The following is a 22,708-nucleotide window of genomic DNA, read 5'->3' on the forward strand; positions in this document are numbered from 1 at the left end:
GTACTCTGATGAACCGTTGTCCCAAATTCCCATGTGAATTGAATGGAAATCTGATTAGAATATTCCAAGTGAATTACAGATTTTAATCCCCTCAGTTGCCTTTGGCGAAGATTAAAAATAGCTCTTGAAGTTTGTTCTGTTGCCTTGCCAGGCAGGACAAATTGAACCCCTTTCCTTGTGTCTTGGTACAAATGATGAGAGTAACATTAACTTGATTATGCTCAAATCTGTGACCAGTTCAGCAAAAATGCAGGTGAAAATATTGCCTGAAATAAAAATCAAATCATTTTTCTCTCCTCTTTTCTTGGTGTTGTCCCTTTTTTACCGTTTCCCATTGCCTTGAACAGTGGAGCTTCTAGCCGTGTAAATTGCTACAAGCAGGGACCAGTTGGAGCGTCGCTCCTGCTGTAAGCCTTGAAGAATTTACCCATGCCACTTTTTAATGCATCAAAGAAAAATAGACCTGGTATTTTATAAAGCTTCGATATATTGTTTGGGGAGGTTTTTTGTTCTCGTTGCTTCTCAGTGTTAATGCTCTTTGTTTAATGGTGCAAGATTTGAACAATTTGAACTACCCTTGCCTACTGCATGAGTTCTTTTTGTTGTACACAATGCCCTTCTTTTTCCATACTTTGCATTTTGTGATGTGGTAGTAGAAAAAAAAACATTAACCATTTTTAACTTGTCTGTTAACAGGTCTTGTGACTGGCTACCATGTAATCTTTTCTTGGTGCAATCCTATCCACCTGCACAGGCAGTCAAGCAATCAACAGCGAAGATCCTTATTTTTTCAGGGACAAAGAAATGCTGCTTATAGTATAGTTTGGCCAGCCATGGTTTCTCCAGCACACCCAGTTCCTAAGGTACTGCGATTTCTATTATCTAATCTGTTCTTCAGTCAATATAGAGTTTGACTGCAGGTATGATCAAGTGTATTCATTGTCCAACAGCTGGGGTTTGGATGACTGTCCTGCAGCTTGCTCTGGTGTTTAAAATAGGAGCACTGGTGAGGGCATTTTTCAGCTACCTACCATGTTAAAAACTGTCAGTATGAAGTTATTAGGGAGTTTAAACCTGGGGCTTGTTCAGTTCTAATTATATAAACATGGAATATTGTAATCATCTGTCAGCACTTAACACTTCTAGGTCCAGATTCTTGTTTTGGACAATTACAGACAGTCCTACTAGAAGTCAGTAGGAATCATTTGTGATCATCTGAGTAATTTTCTGTATAAGTCTTAAGCTTTCTAATTATAACAATATTTATATTTTACTGAAAGATATGTTAATTGGTTATGTCCGATTCAGGAAAAAAGCCTGCAACACCTGCTGTTAGCTGCCCTGTAACTCCACTGCACATTCTAAACTCGTCTTTATTGTTCCTGAGTAGCTTTTGCCTTGCAACATATACCTTTGGTTTTATTTACTTTAGAGCCAAAAGGACTTTTTCATGCAATTTTAACACGTGTTCCATTTCTGTTTTCCTTTTTTCCCCCCTTTCTCTTTCCCGTTTTCCTTTTGTTTTATTTTATCTTTTTTTTTCTTTTTTTTTTTTTTCTGTTTAATTACAGCCTACATATTAACAGTTTATCATTTTCCCTTTACCCAAAAGAAAACCAAGGTACCCTTTCTAAACAGTGCTTTTCAGGATACGTATAAGTACATTTTGCATTATTTTTTTTTGCCTTTGATTATATGAATCAATAATATATTGATTATAGATTATAATTTTAAAAAATTATAGATTCCTTATGCAAAACATAGAGTATTTCCGTGGGTCAGAAATACTAAAAAGCTGGTAGGCAGGAAAGCAGATCAAGATGCTGGATGTAGGGTTCTTACACATAAGAGGCTGTGGAAGCTCTGTGCAGGGAGAACATAGGGTTACATGCTTTATGTATTTTCAAAGGTGTGAAAACTGTAGAATTTGGAAACTTTTTTCGGTATTTAGATGCTTCTTTTAGGATAAAAAGGAAGAAACGTATTGTCATACTGAAAAGTTGTCTTCACAGGTCTCAGAGTTCTCGAGCTGTCTAAAAATCAGTCTGATTTTTCAACTCTGAAAACTTGAGGGCAAAGTTATTACTTTATACAGAATATTTAAAAAATCCCATTGAAATAGCACTAGTCTTTTTTCAAGATGTTGTTGTGAAAACATGCATAGACTTGTATGTTCGCTGCTTTGGGCTTCCGCCTTAACAGATCTTACAGGTCAGCAGGGTCAGGTCTCAGCACTTACTAGATAAGTGCCCTCCAAGGGGAAAGCAGGGGTGCTGCAGTGTATGGAGTTGCTAATATAGCAGAAGTAATTTCTTTTCTTCTAAATTAAGTCTCAAAGTACTGTAATAGAATGTTATTAGGGTTGATATGCCATTAATTTGAACAAAATGTAAATCTGAAATTCTGTTGACTTGAATCTGCTCAAGGTAGTTTCACTTTTTTATCAGACTAGAAATGAAATACCTGTAGGAGTAACAATAGTTTTCTTATTTAAAGCCCCACTGGAGTCAATCGGTTGTGCTGCTCTTCTTTACTCCTCGCTGTGATGTTGTATGGTCTTGTTGTGTACAACCCAAGTGCCAACTTTGGTTTTTTGCCTGCTGGTTGCTTCTGTATTTTTTGAAGTTAGTGCAAAACTTGCCCTGTGGCTGCCATGGCAAAGAATCAACCTTGCTGTAGTGGGGGAACGCTTCCTTTCCCAGTGAAAAAGCCCATGGCCCTCCAAGAGAAAGTGCATTTCTATCTATGTGCAAGATGTTACCAGTATTAGTAGTTTGTTATGCTCATGCACTTGTCAATAAATTATTGTGATTTTAAAAAAATCAGAAGTGAAATTTTACCTCTATTTGAGGGCTAAGGACTTTCTGTGGGAAAAAAAAGAAAGTTTAATACACTTTCCTTGACACAGCAAATTGAGATGCCCTTGCATAGTATTGTAGGTAGGCAGCACATGAACCGGATTAATAAGTAAAAATTCTAAGTTAAAAAAAATTAAATTCTACAGTTCTTAGTCAAAAATCAATCTCATGGAAATTAACAGAGTTTTGTCTGAGCAAGAAACTAAGGATTTGATCAGTTTTATATTTGTGCCTAATTCAATATGTTTGTCTCATCAGTTCCAGTGTTTAGATGCCTTTTGTAGAAAACGTGCCTTTTTGCAAAACAAAATAAAGAGGTTTTAAGTCTCTTTCTTACTGTTTTAAAACTTGTGACTGTCTGTGCTAGAAGTCGGTTGCAGTATCTGGGGTTTCAGCACTGGAAGGTTAACAGACTGTATAAGTCAGTAGGAACAGGCAATGTTAAGTTCAAAAGGGCAGTGGAAGAAATACTGAGGCAGCCTTGAGGGTTTGCCCTGATGGCTTAGGAAGGTCGATACTACGACAGAAAGGGCAAGCTGCCATGAAGCAGGAGGCAGTATCTGAGAAAATGATCCCATTGTCATGCTCAGTTTTCTGATCTTCATTTTCAATCCTTTTTCTCCAAGCACATAAAGAAGCCAGACTATGTGACGACAGGCATTGTACCAGACTGGGGAGACGACATAGAAATTAAGAATGAAGATCAGATTCAAGGACTTCGTCAAGCTTGTCAGTTGGCCCGTCATGTCCTGCTTCTGACTGGAAAGGCCTTAAAGGTAACAATTACAGAAATCCTATAACAGCTTGGAAGAATTTATGCTTTCACTTATTTGGGGTTTTTTTTGACTTTTTTTGTTTGTTTTTTTTTAACTTTCCCTTAATGTGCATCCAAGTTTAAGTTAGATTCTGAAAAAAAGAAGGATTTACTAACGTTTATTCAGTCCATGATACACCTGTTAAATTATTTCTGTATTTTGAACCTGTGTGAGTTGCTGCCTCTGGCGTAACCTGTCTCGTGTCTGTAATCTCCCTCTGTTCAGACTGTGCCAAATCACATGAGTTTCTCATAAGGCCCACACTACATTTTTTTCCTTTCATTTCATGGCCCATCTTCATAGTATGTCCTGCTTTCTGGCTCTGCATGTGTGCAAGTCTGAAGGACTGGGCTGCCTCCTCCATTCCTGTCCATCATTCAGCCCCGCATTGTCCCGTGGGGTCTGGCTCAACACAAGTCATAGAGCTACTGGTGGAAAAAACAGCTGCCAAATTCCACACAATTTTCCAGAGTGCATTGATAATGAAGCCTCATGGTTTCCAGTGATGTTTCTACAGTATGCTTTTGGGATACCTCCCAAGTATGAGTGCACAGGGAGGAGCCTGATACAAGGTTTTGCAGATGAAGGAGTGCTTTTTTAGCCTTGGATTGGTATTTCATGTAATAGCACACTGGATAGTGTAAAATGGGTTGAGTGGCTGTGAGATGCAGAGATGGATGGAGACTGTAGGTCAATGACATTGACTTAGAAGGGGAAAAAATTATCAGTTTACCATGCATTTTTCTTTCAGCTATCATCACACTTTCCCAGATGTTTAATTCTGGAGGTGGCGTGGCCGATAACAGAACTGCCTGAAGCTTTAATCTGACATACGCTTGTGCATGTTTAACTTCTTTATGTGCAATTATTTTCTAGTACAATAAAACTTACTCATATAAATTTGAGGGCATATACATGTTTAAAACTTACTCATATAAATTTGAGGGCATATACATGTTTCTAAAGAATCAGAATGCAATGTGGGTTATGAATGAGGGCAGTTTTTCATTAATATTCTTTGGTTGCTGTCATGTATAAAATACATATGTATGCAGCACGGTGTAGCTTATGATGCAGTTCACAGTACGCACCGAATCATACATAATAGCAAACTGCTACATACACGTAATGAACATTTTTGACCAATAAGTGTATGAGGTAAGAATTACGTGACCAGGAGCTGTGGACTTGGGAGGGAGGCAGCCCTTACAGTTGCAGTGCCAAGAACGCTGTCCAGGTCAGTCACAGGCAAGGAGTGAGCTCCATTTTGCACCAGTAAGTGTTTAGTTAAGACTCCCCTAACTGGGAGGATGCTCCAAACTCCTCCCTCATTGATAGGGAGCATCTTCTGGTTTCTAGCCTGGTGCTGCTGTGTGTAGCCAGTTTATACCTATTTGCTCTTGTGCCAACACCGCTTTTTAATTTAAACAGCTTCCTGCCTTTTCTTGAGTCTGTCCCCTTCATTCAGTAATAGAGCTATTACAGCTTTCAGTGCACCAGACTAAACAAACCAAGCTCTTTTAGGCTGTTCTGGTAAAGTAAACTCTGCATTCCTATTTTCTCTGAAGAGGCCCATCCCTCCACCTGTTCCTGTTGTCTTGCTGCGCCTGCCTTGCTTGCAGCCCTCCGAACCAGCTCTCGCCTGTGCTTTACATAATGGCAGTAACATCCCAAATAAGGGATGAGGTTCACAGTAGGTCCCTCTTGAACATTGCTGACAGCAAAATCTCCATGAAAAGTAAATCAGGTACTGTTAAAAATAGAACTTTTCACAGCGTATAAGCCTCCCGTGCAGCACAGATCTGTCTGCTTAGTGTCCAAAAGCCACGTCAAATTCCTTGAGAAAAGCAGTGGCAGACAGCACCCCATCTGTAGGCTGAAGATGATAGATGGATGAGTATAGGCAGGAGCAACAAACCTGCATTTATCCAGAACCAGTGGCTGCAGTATCCGGTACAGACAGCACGCCAGGACTGCAGCTACCATCCCAGCACAGAGGCTGGAACAGCTACTGCACAGTAGGGGGGTTGCACAGTAACCCCAAATCCTGGTCTTGAGTGGATTCATCACTCTTCATCTGCTCAGCCACGTTTTCATGCTGAACAATGTGCAAGCTGAGAAAATAGTCCTGGTTTTCTCCTCAGCAGAGTACACAAGCGCACTGTGTTGTATTCACCGTGCGTGATATTTCAATATATGAATATTTCAATATATGGACAAGTATGCCTCCTGCACAACAGCCTACCTATATTCCACGTGTTACTAAAAAGTCCTCCAAAATCACAGCCGCTGTAGCATGTGTATACGAAGTATCATTCTCAGAGGCTCAAAACTCATTCAAATCAAAATCAATTTGCACAGGAAGCCTCAAAGGCACTTCTTCTCAATGAGGGAGGTTTCCCTACCAAATTTCAACTCTAACCATTCCAGAGACAAAGTCAATCCAAAGGAGAAGTGAGGAGAATATTATTTTAAGCATGTGTGTTTTCCACTTCATGGATACTCAGAAAATGGCTGAATGGTTTATAAGAGGATTTTTTTTTAATATGTAGAATTGTGAGAAAAAGATGAATCTAGAAAATGGCAAGCATAAAAATTAAGATTTCTAAAAATGATGGGTAAGCATTTTCAGATTCACTGTGATCACCCAGGCTATGGCAACTCTAAGTAAAATATGAAACCAAATATTTAAGTTATTAAACTAAAGAATATTTGGAAAACAATTTCATAAAATACACAAGTACATCATGGTACATACTGGACGGCTACAAGAATTAAGATCCTTTCTTTTACAAATAAAAAGGGAAAATAATGTTGTGTGAAAAAAAAAAGAGTGAAAGCATTGAAACCAGACATTTCTACAACAGCCACTTAAACAAGATGCCATGGAAAACTGGTGTCTTTGAGAAAGCAAATGTGGAAAAAAGAACAGCAAGGAAGTAGACAGTATTTTAGGTTTTCTAGGAACCTTTGAGTGCTTGTTTCTACTGCATGCTTTATTTTAAAAGCTTTTTCTCTTTAAAAAAAAAAAATCCAATATATCAATAGAGTATGTCAGACAGTTTAGTGTTTTGTATCAAAGCAGTGTATTTGAAACATCCAGGATTTCATTGAAACTCCTGGCTGCAATCACGTTCAGTAAATAGGAGAAACTATCTTTGCTTTTTTAACTGGATGTTATGTTTGATATTTTAGGTTGGCATGACAACTGAAGAAATAGATTCCATTGTTCATCATGAAATAATCAGACAGAATGCCTATCCGTCACCTCTGGGCTATGGAGGTTTTCCAAAATCTGTTTGTACTTCTGTAAACAACGTGGTATGTCATGGTATTCCTGACAGGTATTTCCCCAGTAATATACATTTTGCCACCAGAAATGAAAACGTCAAACTGAAATTAATGAATTGTTTAGTATTGAACATACTTCAGCTTGACTAAATGTCATATGTAAACCTATTGCAGATGCATGCCATGTTAGCAAACTGTGCTGATAGATGTTACAAAAATGTATGTGAAGTAGAAAAAAAATTATTATACTGTTTGTCCAGATACTTAAAAAAAAAAAAATAGCACAATGCCTTTAGAGTTTAGTGTATGGAAAATAACCCAGTACAAGCTGATATTTTTTTCCTCCAGCAAAGTAAGTATAGAGTAAGGAATAAATAGATTTGAATTTATGTGGGGTTTTTGTATTTGCAATACATTCAGCTGCTCACAAAGTAAAATACGAACCCTAGTGAGAGAAAAAGAATAAATATAATGGTAGATTTTTCAGGTGTTGATATGTTTTTCTGGTAGTTGTTTCTCATTATTTTATATTCAGCTACACTTATTCTCCAAGTAGTGAGAGCTGAACATTAAAAATGGTTATTCTGTTTGCCTCTGCCTTCCTCCATCAAAATATATCTACCCTCTGAATTTTTATGTATGTGTCATTAGGTGTTTATTCTTATATTTCCTTTGTTGGGAACTGTCTGTCTCCATTTTTTTGTTGTTGTTGCTTATGTTTCAGTCGACCTCTTCAGGATGGAGATATTATCAACATTGATGTCACGGTGAGTAATTCATATAAAAAAATAGTCTTTGATCAACTTTAGAATCACTAGTAGCAACAGGAAGAATAGTGGATTGGAGATGGGGGATGCACAGATGGATGTGCTGTTTACTTCTGAGCCAAGGCACAAGCAGCTGGTTTCTTTTTTTGTTTTTAACTGTGTGTTTATTCCAGCTAGACCCAGGCCTGACTTGAATTTAGGACTGGAATCAGATGCACTGAGATCAATGTTGGCCTAAGTGAAATGTCAACCCAATCCTGCTATGTGTCATGTTTTTGAGAAGGTGTAATTGTTATTGATCCACTGTGTAGTTAATGCAGAGCACCACAGTACTGGGCAGCAGCTGAAGATAGATATGTATGAGATGAGCTAACATGAAGAAAGCCAGCATTTTTCCTTCACTCTGCCAAGATTGATCTTCCTCTTCCTGCTGATTTTGAGTGGGGCCTGTCATTATCTTACTCTGTCATTAGAGGCTACATTGGCCTGTGTATGTCAGTCTATTTGGACAGCAACTCTTTTGCTAGCAGTGTTCCCTACATTTATTAAAATCCCCAAAGGTAGTGTTGTGTTCCATTTCTGGTATAAAAGCCCTGAACCTTTTGCGCAGAAACAGAAATAGTGTGATATAACCGTGACTTCATATTTCCAGAGAATGGTCAATTATAGCTATTTAAATAAATACTGGCTGGATTTTCTTAGGAGCAATAAAGTATGGAAACTGGAAACCTAATTCTTGTTTCATTTAAAAAAAAAAAAAATATTTGTCTCTTGCAGCAGCTTTTTTCTTCCTACTGTGCATGTTTTTTATTTTCCAAAAGTGAAGTTTATTTCTAATATGAACACAGACGTCTTTTGAATCCGAGCATTATTTTGCAGTAGCATGTCACATACAAGGGAGTAACATCTCATAAGGAAAAGCTTTTTTAGTCATTAAAGAAACCCTTCGTAACTTGATACTGTTTTCCATGGGCCTGAATTTCATAGTGGCAGAAGTGAAGAAATCTGCAGCAGACCTACCTCTGCGCAGGAGGTTCAAGCTTTCTAAAATATTTTTTCTATTTAAATGAGGGTCAGTGACCTTTTTCCCATGGTATACTTGTGTGTGATCCAGAACTGAGTCTGTTGGGGCTTTTTAAATCTTACTGAACTCTTCCCCATCTCCATACTTTCCAATTGTAGAAATCATGTTTACACAGTGAGATGTGTCATTTTTCAAGTATATTTTTGGCTTAAATTTTTACTTTGGTGAACTGGTGTAGCTTTTCTCATTTTATTAGACTAAATCCATTTGCAACAGTGTAAATTTTAATGCTTGGTTTCTTTGTATTTTTCATTTGAGGTTTTTTGTTTCATCTGTCAGGATAATAATGTCTCCTTAGATTTAAAAAAATGTAATGAAATGTTCATATCACAGATACTTTCGATGATAAACTAACACAAACATATTTATATTGATGTGGTGTGTGTATTTTGTCCAGTCTGCTTTACAAATAATGTCTGACTAAATGTTAATGGTCTTTTTGTACATATATTTTTATTTGTTTTCTGTTTACCCTCAAAATAAAATAGATGTTGATGGTTTTGTAAATGTGGAGGTTCCTAAAAGGGCAGGAATTGCTGCTTATCTTTGTAAAGATTTTTTTTATCGTTTAAAACTAAACTGTGCTGTGTGATAATTGCTCGGTTCCGAAATATCTGAGGAAAGGATAATACTTTGCAGTGTTGCTAATTATATTTTAGCTTATCTTTAATGAGCAAAACCAGGATATTTCACTGGTGGACAAAGTAAAAATTGAACTAAGTATTTCACAACAAATTGTTCGTAATTAAGTACACATCCTATAAAATTGCTAAATAATAATCCAGTTATTAAGTGTAAACACTTCACACTGTAAAAATTATTTGAAGAAAAAATCCATCTTTGCACAATTAAGGTGGTAGAATTTCATAGATGAAATACAAATTTTATTGGCTTGAATCATGTAGCCTTTAAAATTTATTTCAGCGTAGAAACAAAAGCATTATCTGTCCTCAGCATAGTGCAATTTTCAGCCTGCCATTACCGGGTTAACATTTCTTACAACTTGGTTCTTTCATTGACTTTTAAAGAATTAGTGTGTTAACAGTTGCTGTGTTTGTAGCTTATTAGCATCAAAAATATGTAACTGCAGTTGATGGGCTGCAGTAAATATTTTTTATTATTATTATTATTATTATTATTATTATTATTATTATTATGCTCTCCTATGTTTTAAATCTATGTTTGCATTTCCAGGATTATGTTTAATGCTGCGGTTTTCTGTGTTGTATTTGCTAGAGCTAAAAAGAATCTAGTTCAGTTTAAATATGAACTAGCTAGATTAAAAGCTGTCTAATGGGCATTGAATTTAAAAAAAAAAAAAAAAGAAAAGAGATTTATTGGCAGTGTGGAATGGCAGAGGAAGGTGTAGAGTAGGAGATTGCAGCCGCTCTCTGCTGGAGCAGTGGCAATGCAGTTGGGCCCTTGCTGGCACTCACTGTTCTTTAAAATATCCCTCGCTCCAGACTGCCTGTGTTTTCTTCACATCTCGGCCTGAACAAACCTGGCCTTGGGATAAACTGTTTGTAGCTGATATTTTTTTTTTTAGTTTTGAATCGAACAAGAAGAATGTGAGTCTGTCTTTCACAAATAGTTCACCAGTGGCGAAAGTTCAGTGTTTCAAGCTTGGTGAGTTATTAGTCAGAGAAGGATAGTTGCCCACTGTTTAGGAAAGAAAAAATGTTTTAGAAGATCAAAACTGTGCACCATTTTAATTTGTCTTTTTGTAGGGAAATTTGGCTTGGTCTTACAGTTATGTTTCTGCCTGCCTGCCTGCAAACTTCATTTTAATGTCTCATTGCAGAGCTCCATAGTGCATAGCCAGGATTCCCTGTGCCTGGCAGAGGATTTCTGGAGACCTGAGAGCTAAAACCTATGAAATGTTAAAAGTAAAAAAAAAAATCTCAATACATAATTAATTCAACAGGGTGCTATGTTTTTGGAACATGAAACGTTTCAGTGCCAGAACAGCACGTTTATTCTCTTTCAAAATTCATCACTAGAAATCGGAAGTAGAATCCAGTGTTAATGCCACATTGTAATTTTAAAATGAGGTTAAAGAAAATGGGCAGTAGCTGGCAGTGGATTTGGCCTCTGCTTTCCGTGCAGCTCCCTCTGGATGCTGGTGGCAGGGTATACCTCTCAACCAGCCGTGCAAAGCGTCACCTCAAAACCACACCAGGGCGTGCTGGCTGCGGAGGAACAGGGCTCCCTGCCTGCTGCCGATGGGTCTCGCAGCACCCATGGCCAACAGCGGGGCTCGATGCCCCAACCCTGCAGGGTGCGGGGCAGGTCCCCGGCCCCAGGGTGGGCAGCTGAGGCTGATGGGCACCCAGCGGCCCCACAGCCCCCTTCAGCCCATGCACAGCTCTCACACATCTTCTCAAATACAGCCCCATTAGCTTTATGTCTTGTGGTTGAGGAATCCTATCATCCAGTGCACCGCTGGGCAGAGGTGCACAACTTCTGCATTTCTTGAAATTTTCATTGTCAGCCCTTGTGCACCTTGCAGTCTTTCATGCCTTTTTTTTTTTTTTTTTTAAGATTTATTTTGCTTTTCTGGTCTGGTTTGCACAAATACAGCTTAGCTGTGGTCTATCTGTTGCAGTATATAGCTGGATCTTACAAAGAATGGATTTAATTAAGGAGACAGTCTGTTTCTGGATGCAAAACAAGAAAATGTCTTTACATTTCTGCATATGTTTAGGTATATTACAATGGCTACCATGGTGACACTTCTGAAACCTTTTTGGTGGGCAATGTGGATAAATCTGGTCAAAAGTTAGTGGAGGTTGCCAGGAAATGTAGAGATGAAGCAATTGCAGCTTGCAGACCAGGGGCTCCCTTCTCTGTAATTGGAAACACAATCAGGTAAGCCTTATATTGACAAGTAAAGGGAGGGCTGGCAAGTGGGACAAAGGTTATTGGTGGTTTGGTATAAAGCTGATGACATGTTTTATGATTCAAAACCATCATTTCAGTCTGATATCAGTATGTGAACTGCCGAGCTATAATGTTGTTCCTTGGGTAAGGGAGATTTTTTTTTTTAAAGTGAGTTACGCTAGGGTCAGCCAAGATAACTGTAGAAAGAGTCAAAGATATTCATAAGGTGGATTTAAATTAACAGATGTAATTTGTGCTCGGTTTTTGTTTATTTCTTATTTGTATGTGAAACTACACCACACCTGGCAAATGATGTAAGAAGGTTAGAAACCATTGTTTTCATTGTATACCAATAACAGATGCTACAAAGGAATTAGTCAATATAAATAAGTCCCTTTGTTTAAAAAGTACAAAAAAAATTATCTTGAGAGCTTCTGATCTTACAAAGAGCAGTTCATGCTAACGTCACAGGGAAAAAAGAGCTCACGTTCAGATATTTTTCCCTATTTTGCATGCCTTCTAGCCTTCACATAAACGCAGTCATGACTCTTCTTCTGCTGGCAGTTTTGAATAAAAATACGGCTTAGATTTTGAAGGTACCTATGGATTATTTTAAAATGTTTGCCAAAAAAATAGACATATATCGTATACATTTCATTAAGCGATACTTCACTGAGCTATTAATGGTCCCACCTTGCTATTGAATACATTCTGATTACTTAAAAGCTGCAAGGCTTAGTCACCTTGAAAGGATGCTGCTTTTTTTTTCTTTGTAAACCTTCAAATACTTTAAGGAAAAAAAAGAGAACGGCAAAATATCAGTTAAATGTATTTATAGCTTTAAAAATATTGTAACAGAGTCTGAATCAAACTTTAGTAAAACCTCTTTGGGTTATATCTGAGAAGCTTTTATTGAAGACTTTGTATAAAATTGTGTTTTTGACAGTTTTAAATTATAGGCTAACTAGCCTGGAGAAAAAGGATAGTGTCTTTCTGTTCTTTCATAGGAAATGTTGAATCAGACCCCTACTGGGAAAAGAAATTTAATGCATATCTCGCTATCTTACTGTCCATGAATATAATAGAAGTGAATTCAAAATGTAGTTTTATTTTTGCAAATGGGATGAGTCGATAGATGCACCTCATATTTTTGAACACCTAGGGTTCAACAAATTTACTGGTGGTGCTCTTGCATTTTAACAAAATTTATTCTTGAGTAGAAGGGGGCACAGAACACTGGATTCTTATTCAAGCATTCTATCGAGCTCTGCATTCATGGCTGTGTCTAAAGGGCATGTCAGCCTTTGATTCTCTCTGAGAGGTAATTATCCTTTTCCTGTCACGGAACAACAAATGATAGCTAACTACAGAGGCACATTTGCAGTAGTCACATTCATCAACTGCAGAAAAAAAATTCAATTTAATTGTGCAACACAGCTGCACATAGGCTTTTTGAGCATTTCTGTTGTTCTCCCTGTCTTGCTATTCCTCCCTCCAGATCTATTTTTTAAACTTTTTTTCTGGTTATTTTTTTCCCCCTTTTTGTCTCTTCTTCCATTTTTACTCTCTGTACTTTCTTGTTAAAGTAATTTTCCTTTGTGGCTCTCATTCTTTTTTCCCCATTGAAGGCTATGAATGTAGAAAATTATCACAATTACTCATATAATTGAGCCTCTTTGTAGCAAGTGCAACTCCAGTAGCCTTTCTCCATCATGAAAATGGTTTCATTATAGGGTTTTTCATATTCTCTGACACCATCTACACAGAGGAACAGGCGTGCAGATGAGATGTACTAGGAACAGGGTAGATCAGTAAGGTCACAGTAGGAATAATTAGCTCTGCTATGGAAAGAGCATCTAGGCCTTTTACTGCTACATAAATGTACTGTCCGTGGCTTTTAGTCACAAAAAAACTTACTAACAAATGGAGCTCCCGCCTACTACTTTGAAAAAAAGATTTGTATCAACACTACAATTTTCCATCATTAAGACTAATAACACAGAGCCTAGTATACATCAAGGGGAATAAAAAGAAAAATCTCACATTCAAGTGGCGGCTGGGTGCTGACCTTTGTTCCCTTTTTTTGTGTTCAACTTAACTCTTTACAAAAAAGAGCCACACGCCACACCAACATGCAGGTGAACTCCAGCTAGTGCTAGGAAAGCATGGCATTCAATTGGAAAATTTGATAAATCTCCATGCAGGATAATGCATTTCATTACAGATTCACTACATTAATTCTAGCTGTATTAAAAAAAAAAAAAAAAAAAAAAAAGAAGGAGGGATGAAGAGGAAAAAGAACGGAATTGAATGAATGTGACATTGGATTTTTGCTGTGTTGCTATAGCAGTCAGTTTACTTGCAAAGTGTAAATATATAGTCAGCACCCCCTTTGAAAAGCAGATTAATCAGAGCTAGTGGGTGTTCAAAACTACATATGAAACAGCAGGTCGTTAACTTTATTTCTCAAGATTTTATCGTGTCAATGATTTAAATGTGCTGATTTGTTTAGAACTACTTTAACACTGCCTCTGCTGAAAGATTGCCATGGCTTGGTGAAACTGTGTTTCTGGTTATTCATCATTCAACATTTGCATGCAGACAGACATATATAATACACACATACGTGAAAATCTTTAGTTTCAGGAGAGTTAGATGTCATAAATATCTGAGAACAAGAACCTACAAGCTGAAAACCTTTAGGCACATGAGAATGGAAATACGTCTAGGTTTCTTTCATCAGTGTTCCTATAAAGGTGATATGCTGAACATATCTTAGGCGCAAATAATCTGAATATTTCTTTTCTACAGTAGGTTTAGGAATAATTATATTGCAGAGGTAAGTTTGCGTTCAGTGTTCTAACATAGTCTTTGTTATGGAAGCTCGATAGCTGACAGTGAGTATTTCATGGATAGCAGTTCCTTCTCCCATCAGCTACAAGTTGCAAATAAAAAATTGCATGGATTTGTGAGTTACTTTGCTTAGAAAGATTATAATCTTTGCCACCTGTTCTTATTGAAGGCGGTGGCAAAACCGTCGGTCAGCTCCATTGGAAACAGGATTGGGCCCTATGTTCCATTTTCTTCTGCCATTTCTGACACTTTTCTTTCATACAGAAACGAATCTAGCTTGAAAACTACTTTTTAGACAGTGAGTTTAGGGACATGGAAGTGTTGTGAGTATAGAAAGCTGAAAAACATAAATGTGATATGGTTAAATAAACCAATTTCCAACTCCTAGGAAAAAATAGTAGTGATGAAAGTATTAATAAATGGTTTAAAATGTTTAACTCATAAGTATATGTTTTGATATTAATTTAGAACAATATAAAGCAGATTTTTAAAAAAATCTGTTTCTATCAGATTATGCACATTTAAACAATAAGTGGCTCAGGCAAAATAAGTCATTTTAATGTCATCTGTGATAGATTTTCCTTGACAGCTACTGTAAATTACAATTACACTGCTTCTCTCTGCACTTGAAAGTAAGCATTGCAATAAATTATCTTTTATTTCAATCCATCATGTCTGCTTTCAGAAACAGAGAACCTCAAATAAAAGTTCAGCGCTATTGTAAGAAAAATACAGTAATTTGTGTTCCAGTTTGAAACTAAAATGTACCTTTCTTTCAAAAAACAATTGTTGGCTTTCAAAAATATTACTAATTATACCTCAACATTTATTGTCATTATAGGGAATCCCGGAATTTGTGCATTCCCTCAGTCTAGGATTTCTGTTTAAGAGAAAAATACTTTAATATTTCCCCAGTAGAATTTTGTAATTTCTCAAATTAGATAATGTGGTACTATTCAAAACAGAGATTTTTATCATGAGCAAATCTTGTTTGGACTGATGCTGTTTTCAAGAATTTTTTGAAAAATGCAAATATGCTTTCATTTTGCTTATGAAAAGGAAAAAAAAAAGATGCATTCATATGGATCCCTAAGTGAGAAAAGAGTTATCACAGGTCCATTATTGCTTTCAGTGTTTCCCAAGCATGTTCACTGCCCAGAAATAGAAGACAGGTTTCTTTAGCCACTTCAGCCATTCATGTCATGCTGCTCTGCAAGACTGTTGTTGAGGAAGTTTCATCCCTGGGGAGAGAAGCTGGTACTGCGAGGGAAGCATCCCTAGCTGGGAATCAGCTCACCAGGATCTTCAGTGTGGGTAGTGAGTGGTCTGTGCCGTCTTGTCTTTCCTTGTGCCACCAAGAGAGGCAATTGCTATCAGTGCTGAAAATGGGATTTGTTTCACTTCGTTTCAGTGAGGGCTTAGAATACCAGACCAGACCTGCCTTGAGGAAAAAGTAACAAAATTTGGTAAAAAGAAAGTGAAATTCAGGGTTTGAGGTGGGAGTTCTTCCCCCTCAGAAAATGGGAGTTCCAATCCAAAGACTGAATGGATGGCTTTTCCTTTGGAGCTGGGATGCCTCTTATCCTGTTGACACTCCTATAGGCTATCTGCACAGGGCCAGGCCCCCAAAGAAATTCTTTTCAGCTTCTTTGTGGCAGGGATTTATCCCATTCATTCAAAAACTCCTTTCAGGGAGGCTCCAGAGTATCAGGAAGAGCTTTGGAGAGAGTTGGTCCTGCCAGTTGCTCCTTTGTGGTATTTTCCCTGTTGAGCTGCTGACAGGATGGCAGTGCGTGTCTCCACACATCCCTCCTTTAGGAGAATTAGCTGTTGTCTGGCAATACAGGAAGAGGATGCTCAGGGAGGAACTGACACCCAGGTCTCCTGTCTCTACTCACTCCCAGATGCCGTTCTATGAGAGGCTCTACACGTGGCTGTAGGTGGACAGCCTAGCCCTCAGTGATGTTCCTTTACTAGCTGGGCTGGTCCATCCTGACACCAGACACTTTGCTTGGCTTTGTCATCAGCCAAAGAGGAGCAGCACTGCAGGTACTTGACTCTGCAGCCACTGGGCTGGAACATATGGCAGCAAAACATAAAATCAAGTACTGGGCTCATTAAATGATTATGCTTTTAATCCTGCCCAATTCACCTCTGCCCAAGCATGCAACATGGCTCAGAGAATAAAATGTGTGAGGATAAATGTTGTCAATGGATATTTTTAACACTGATTATTATGAAGAATCTTTTTTTCCCTTCTTGATGCTGTCAGTGCAGCATAGCTCTGCTACCCCAGCCTTTGCTCTGAAAGTGTAAGATTTGGCAAGGGTAAGCTCCGTGGCCAAGGGGAACTGGCAGACTGGCACATCCACGCGTGCAGCTCTCCTTTCCCATGGCAGATGCCAGGCAGTCCGGCTCAGCCGTGCTGACTCCAGCCTCATGCCATCACTGTTTCCCTTCTTGCATTTAGGAATCCTCCAGCTGCTTATCTTACACTGCCTGTCCACAAGGAGCAGCGCATGGAGCTGGGACTGTGATCTTGCCTTCCAGGAAAGGCTGGAAAGAAAGGCCACTGCTGACAGATCCTGAGCTGGGCAATGAGACAGCGAGACCAAACGCTGAGCCGTTGTCAGCGGCAAATGGCAAACTTGGGCAAAAAATGCCCTGCTCAATGACATCCGGAGTGTTTTGCCAGATTCCACAGTCGGAGAGTCCTGGTGTCTAGACAGGCTGACCAAGTTCCATTCCCTCTTCCCAAGCTGTTTCAAAGTCCTTCCAGTGAGCATTTAGAGCCAATGTGTACATGTACAGGATTACCTTTGCAAGTTTTAGGTGGTGTTAGTAGCTTTGTTTTTTATGAAAGCTGAGCATTTTACTGTAACTCCACAAGGATGTAAGAGTCCACTGGTATATTTTAAGTACTCCAAAGTAAAGACAGTAGTTGTGGAGTGAACACAAGCACCCCATAAGGTGCTTCTGAAGCACATGCAAATAGTAAACACAGATTGAACGTGGCTGTGTTTTATATTTGCAGCTTATTTTCTCTGCAGGTTTTCTCTGTGTCACTTCAGGTTCATTGGCCACATTACATTTTATGTAAAGAATACTCAAGCTCTGTCTGTAGACATTAGGGGGAGGAGGGGAAGAGACACAGGCGTCTGTCAGTGCAGATGTCAAAGCCCTGTGAGCTCCGAGATCCCCTATTTTGATCGCAGACGGTAACCACTGATGTACTCAATGCCAACAGAGTTGTTTTCAAGCTGTTTGGCAAGAAAGTCGCAGAATTCACTGTTGAAATTCTTTCACCCCATGAGGATGGGATACTGTCTCAACACTGCCTTCTGTGTGCCCTGGCACTCCTTCACCCTGTGCCCAGCGCGCAGCTGCTGCTGCCACCCATGTCGGTGCCAGCTGAGTGCTGGGGTGAGAGGAGAGCGTCCCCTGCCCACAGGAGAGGATGTAGCTGTGGCGCTCAAAGAACAGCTTTCCATCTTGCTACCGAAGCTGGAGGTCTGGGGGGGAACCTGTAATAATACAAATCATCTCAAAAAATTACTGTGCTCTTTCAGTGGGCAGGGGTACCGTGTCAGGAGATCAGCAGAGCTGAGTGGGGTTGTTCATGCCTTTGCAAAAGAGTTGCAGAAGAAGGTGCAGGAAAAACTTATCATATGTTGCATAGATGGCTTCTCCTATCTCTCTTCAGAGAATTGCCTCACCCATGTGGGAGTCATTATCTGCATCGCTCTGGGCTTGTCACAAGAGATCTTCCATTTCATTTTGTGTATGTTTCTAGGTAATACAGCTTTCTAACTCCTCAGCATTCCTCTTCCTTCTTCCTTGGCCTTCAGCTTCATCATACCCACGGTGCCAGGTCTCTGACACAGAGTGGGTGATATGTTAGAAAGGCAGTAAAGAAAGTCTTTTTCATCGCTAGTAGGACTTATTGCTGCATAAACCTTCATGATTTTTTTCCCACATAAATGATGTATAAAGTAAAACTCTGGACTTTGAATACAACCAAGTGAAGCCCAACTTCTAGCCTTATCAGTTATCTTTTTTTGCTATTGCTAAGGAGTTTGGAGACAGCCAAACTTGAAAGTTCAATTCTTCTCTAGAGTTAATGAAAGAAATGTGATTAATTTTTCTATCAGGGCAATGGGTAGGTAAAAGCTAATACACAAATCCTGTTAAAATGTGCTCTTAATGTCTGAACACTGCAGAATTATTAACTGTTGACCTGACTCTTCTCTCTTGTCACCGTTTTGCCATGGTGGAGCACCATGTCCCTCAATTGCAGTGGCATTAAATTCTGGGATAGTGACCCACAAGCCCTGGAGCCAGCACTGCAGGGTCTGTGAAGCTTGATGTGTAAAGGGATTACATCAAGCTGAGGCTTCTTTACACCTGAATAAGGGCCTCCCCATGGGGTTTCACGTGCTTTAATTTCTGTGAGAGCTTACACATCTGAGTTTCTCAACTTTCCCACTTTTCTGCCGGCAGTCCAACTCTGAGAAGGCATTTGTTAAGGCAACGTGAAGTTTATAAGTGTCTTCCTCGATGAAAACAAACAAATGAAGCTGAAAGGTGAAATCTTTCAGGCTAAGTTCCTTTCTATCTCGCTCCTGTTTGCTTTTAGAATTAGTGCGGGGATGATACACAGGGATGGGGGCAGCTTCCTTGTCATTTCTAATCCATCTCCAGGTGCCCCCAAATCTCCACACATTTCTCTTGTGGATGTGGCCAGCCCTCCTGGCTGAGCTGCCTCAGGTCACTCGTGCCACCACTGTTTGAGGGAGGACAGAGACTAAGAGTGAGTGAAGCCTGCAGGTATGGAGTGGCCCAGCAGCCAAAGGAAGCTCCAGTTATCTCCAGGTCTTTCAGTTTTTAGGGACTGAGATAGGACTTTGCTTTCCTGACATGGGTGAGGGTCGGTGCTGGGCTGTGTTCCTGCAAGCAGCTGTTGGAGTCACCCTGAAGCAGATCACAAAGAACAGGACAGGTCTCCCAAGCAGAACTGAAATGCAATAACTGTTAGGATTTGGTTTCACTATGTGTTGTGATGGGTTCATTAGAAATACACTGTTAATTGGCATGACCAGATTTGCTGGAATTACAATATATTTTGGTATGGAATGTTTGCAGTATTTTGGAAGGGAACAAGTAAGGCTCTTAACTATCCTTTTCAGCAGCAGGACCCTTTTCTCCTGCAGAAAGCCCAGAGCAGGCAGTGATCTGGTAGGGCCTCAGCTCCACAACTTGGCTGTCATTTAGCTGTCCCATGTCAAAATGAGTTCCCAGTGAGCTCATGGAGAGGTTACCAAACAGGGAGGTAACATGTTTATAGAGCAGGGCTGTCACAGGAGCTACTAGCCTCTGCTGGCAGGCCTGTTAACTCTGAAACCTAACAATGGCTCACTGGTGCTTGCTCTGACAGTTGCTGTCTTTTGGAGTGGGCACAAAGTCGTGAACCAGCACTGGGGTGGGGGGCGAGCACTTGCAGGATCCAAGTGATGCCGCTGACAGTACCAATGCGGTGGGGGCCGGGCCGGGGCTGGCTAGCGGAGGTCGTGGTCGGGACGTGCTCCCTCACCGTGTCCTTTTTGCCCCGCAGCTCCGTGGCGCAGCAGGGAGGCTTCCAGGTCTGCCCCTTCTTCGTCGGCCACGGCATTGGCTCGTACTTCCACGGGCACCCCGAGGTGTGGCACCACGGTAAGCGGCCCTCGCTGGCCGGGCCCGCGCCCCACGCAGCTGCTGCGCCCCACGGGGGCGACTCCCACGCTGGGGAGCCGGGGGGAGCCCCGGCCTCGTCCTCCGAGAGCCGCGCGGGTTATTTTTCTGGATAAATCGGTGGTTTAAGGGAGCCGTCGGGGCAGCACCTGCCCTGCACCCCCGCAGCCCGCATCCTGCTCCGACACCGAGCTCCTCACGGGTCGAAATGCTCGGGGCCCCGGAGCCGGCGTGGCAGGAGCCGCCGTCGGGGCGGTGGAAGCGCGGCGGCACCTGCGAGCGCACGGGGGTTCAACCGAGCGCTGCTCGCCTTTACCGGGGAAGGAAAAAAAGCCCCTACAGCCATAAACGCGTTTTTCTTTTCTTTTGTAGCCAATGACAGTGATTTGTTAATGGAAGAGGGAATGGCGTTCACGATAGGTGAGTGGGTTTGCTGTGAGGAAGCGCGCACGGAGCAGCCCAGACCCGCTCGGGCTCGTTACCGGGGGCAGAAGCGCCCGGGCAGGCGGGGGGTGGCGGTGACACTGACCGCTTCGCAAGCAGATTAAAATACCGTTTGTAAAAGAAAGGAACCAATTGGATCGAATCGCTTCCAAACGATAAGATTTAGAAAACGAAAGGTTTATTATCAATCGTACTAAATGACCGATTTGGCGCGTGTTTCTGGCGCGGCGCAGCCTCCGCCGCCTCGCTCGGGCTGCGGAGGAGGAGGCTGCGGCCGCGTCCCCGCAGCCGTGGCTCGGCACCCGGCTGCCTGGCGGCTCTGCTGTCGCTTGCTGCCTGCCAGCGCGGCTCGGGCCGCCGGACCCCGGCATAGCCTCGCCCCGCAGCCCCGTCGGGCTGAGTACAGCCGTGGGGTGCGGGGGGAAAAGCCCTCTTCCGCACTGTGTGCGGCAATTAGAGGGGCGTAAGGAAATGGTTGTTTTGCTGAATTAATGAACGTTTTAAACCTGTTTTAAAAAAAATCAAATATTTAAAACTATCTGCTGTTTTTAAGTGTGGTTGGTGCTTTGGTTGTTATCCACGGAGTCCTAATTAAAGCTTGATTAAAATTCCCCGGTTTTACAAAAGAAGAATGGGCAACTTCCTACCTTGATACCCTATTTTTGTCTTCAGTTCATCTTTTAGTGCTGTAAGAGGGTTCCGGCCCAGGGAGGACTGTGCAGAGGGGGAGCTACCTGCTGGGACCGCCACCCCTTGCTTGCTTCCCTCGCAGTCTCCACAGCAGTGCTAACTAATTTTAGGCAACGTTTTGTTTCTCTTGTTGCAGAGCCAATAATAATGGAGGGATCTCCCGAATTTAAGATTCTGAAGGATAAATGGACTGCAATTTCTGTAGACAATAAAAGGTGCCTGATTTTATTTTTCAGTCTTTCCTGATCACTGACAGTGGGGGAAAAAAAACGGGTGAGTTTTACGGGCATGGTGGCTGCGTTTACCCCCTAATAACTAACTGCTAAATGTGCATTTCAGATCAGCACAGTTTGAACATACCGTTGTGATTACCTCAGAGGGAGCAGAAATCCTCTCTAAAGTGGTGGAAGAAGGCTAAAGATTGAGCAAGGTGGAGAGACTCGCTCTGCTTCTGGGATTTCCAGTTTCACTTGGGACAGAAAGGAAGTTTCTGTAATTTCTGTGGGGAATGGGTGCTGTGTAAGCCACTTCAGGGGACAGAAAAAGCAGATTGGGAGGTCAGCTGTGGATATAGTCCTTTCTGTGTGTTGCCTGGTGAGTATTTAATAAAAGTTCCTTGGCTTGATTGTGACCCTGGAAATCGCCATGTACCGTCTGCAAGTGCAAAGGGTTTGGGTTATTTGGGGTGAGGGTCAGAGAGCCCCTCTCTTCCAAATCCTGTGTGGGACAAACATGTATTGGATGACACAGTGCAGCTGGGAGGACAGAGGAACATAGTATTTTCCCTTTATAGCTGAGGTATGGAGTCAATTTGTCTTCACTGCATTTAGCACAGTGCTGTTTCCCAGGCTGTAACTTCTACTAAGATGGTAAAAAGTTTCTGGAGGGTGGCAGGCAGAGACTGCAGACTCTTCCCTGCAGCCATCCCATCTCTCCCTCTTCCTGCCTCGGCTAATTTTTCTTTACACAGCACAAAAAGTGATAAAAATTAGATGCGAAGTGTGCTTCTCTAGAGATCAATAATTGCCCTGCTTGAAGAATTAGCCGGTTTGGGGTAATCACTGCTCTGCGGTACCCACGTTAGTGAAGGGAGAGGCACTCTGCAATTTAAGTGTTTAACAGAGAGAGAGGAGTTTGCGGTCTGGAAGATGAGCCCCAACTCCTGCCCGGAGTCCGGAGCTGATGATCCTCATGACCTGCGGGTTCCTGCTCGCTGCGCTCCTGTCCCGGGCCTGCCAGGGGCAAAGGCTTTGGGTTGGAATTAGCTGCTCGCTGACCGTCCCGTCGAGCCTGCCTTGT

At 41.0% G+C, this 22,708-nt stretch overlaps 1 protein-coding gene across 4 annotated transcripts in view; it reads left to right on the top strand.

The window, feature by feature from the left end:
* The window catches only part of METAP1D (methionyl aminopeptidase type 1D, mitochondrial), a 47,711-nt gene extending 25,219 nt beyond the window's left edge, over nucleotides 1–22,492 (top strand). For 2 of the 4 annotated variants that reach the window (XM_054070186.1, XM_054070184.1), the window contains exons 2-10: nucleotides 697–863; nucleotides 3,485–3,634; nucleotides 6,869–7,017; nucleotides 7,689–7,731; nucleotides 11,520–11,683; nucleotides 20,160–20,257; nucleotides 20,648–20,695; nucleotides 21,546–21,624; nucleotides 21,749–22,487. In XM_054070186.1, the coding sequence (XP_053926161.1) occupies nucleotides 697–863; nucleotides 3,485–3,634; nucleotides 6,869–7,017; nucleotides 7,689–7,731; nucleotides 11,520–11,683; nucleotides 20,160–20,257; nucleotides 20,648–20,695; nucleotides 21,546–21,624; nucleotides 21,749–21,827 (977 nt within the window). In that variant the 3' untranslated portion in view covers nucleotides 21,828–22,487. Of the gene's footprint in view, nucleotides 1–696; nucleotides 864–3,484; nucleotides 3,635–6,868; nucleotides 7,018–7,688; nucleotides 7,732–11,519; nucleotides 11,684–20,159; nucleotides 20,258–20,647; nucleotides 20,696–21,519; nucleotides 21,625–21,748 lie in introns of all 4 variants that reach the window. The other 2 variants (XR_008450436.1, XM_054070185.1) reach the window with 2 other exon arrangements.
* The last annotated feature ends 216 nt before the right edge of the window (nucleotides 22,493–22,708 follow it).

Source organism: Cuculus canorus, chromosome 6 (genome assembly GCF_017976375.1).
Source record: "Cuculus canorus isolate bCucCan1 chromosome 6, bCucCan1.pri, whole genome shotgun sequence".
NCBI lineage: Eukaryota > Metazoa > Chordata > Aves > Cuculiformes > Cuculidae > Cuculus > Cuculus canorus.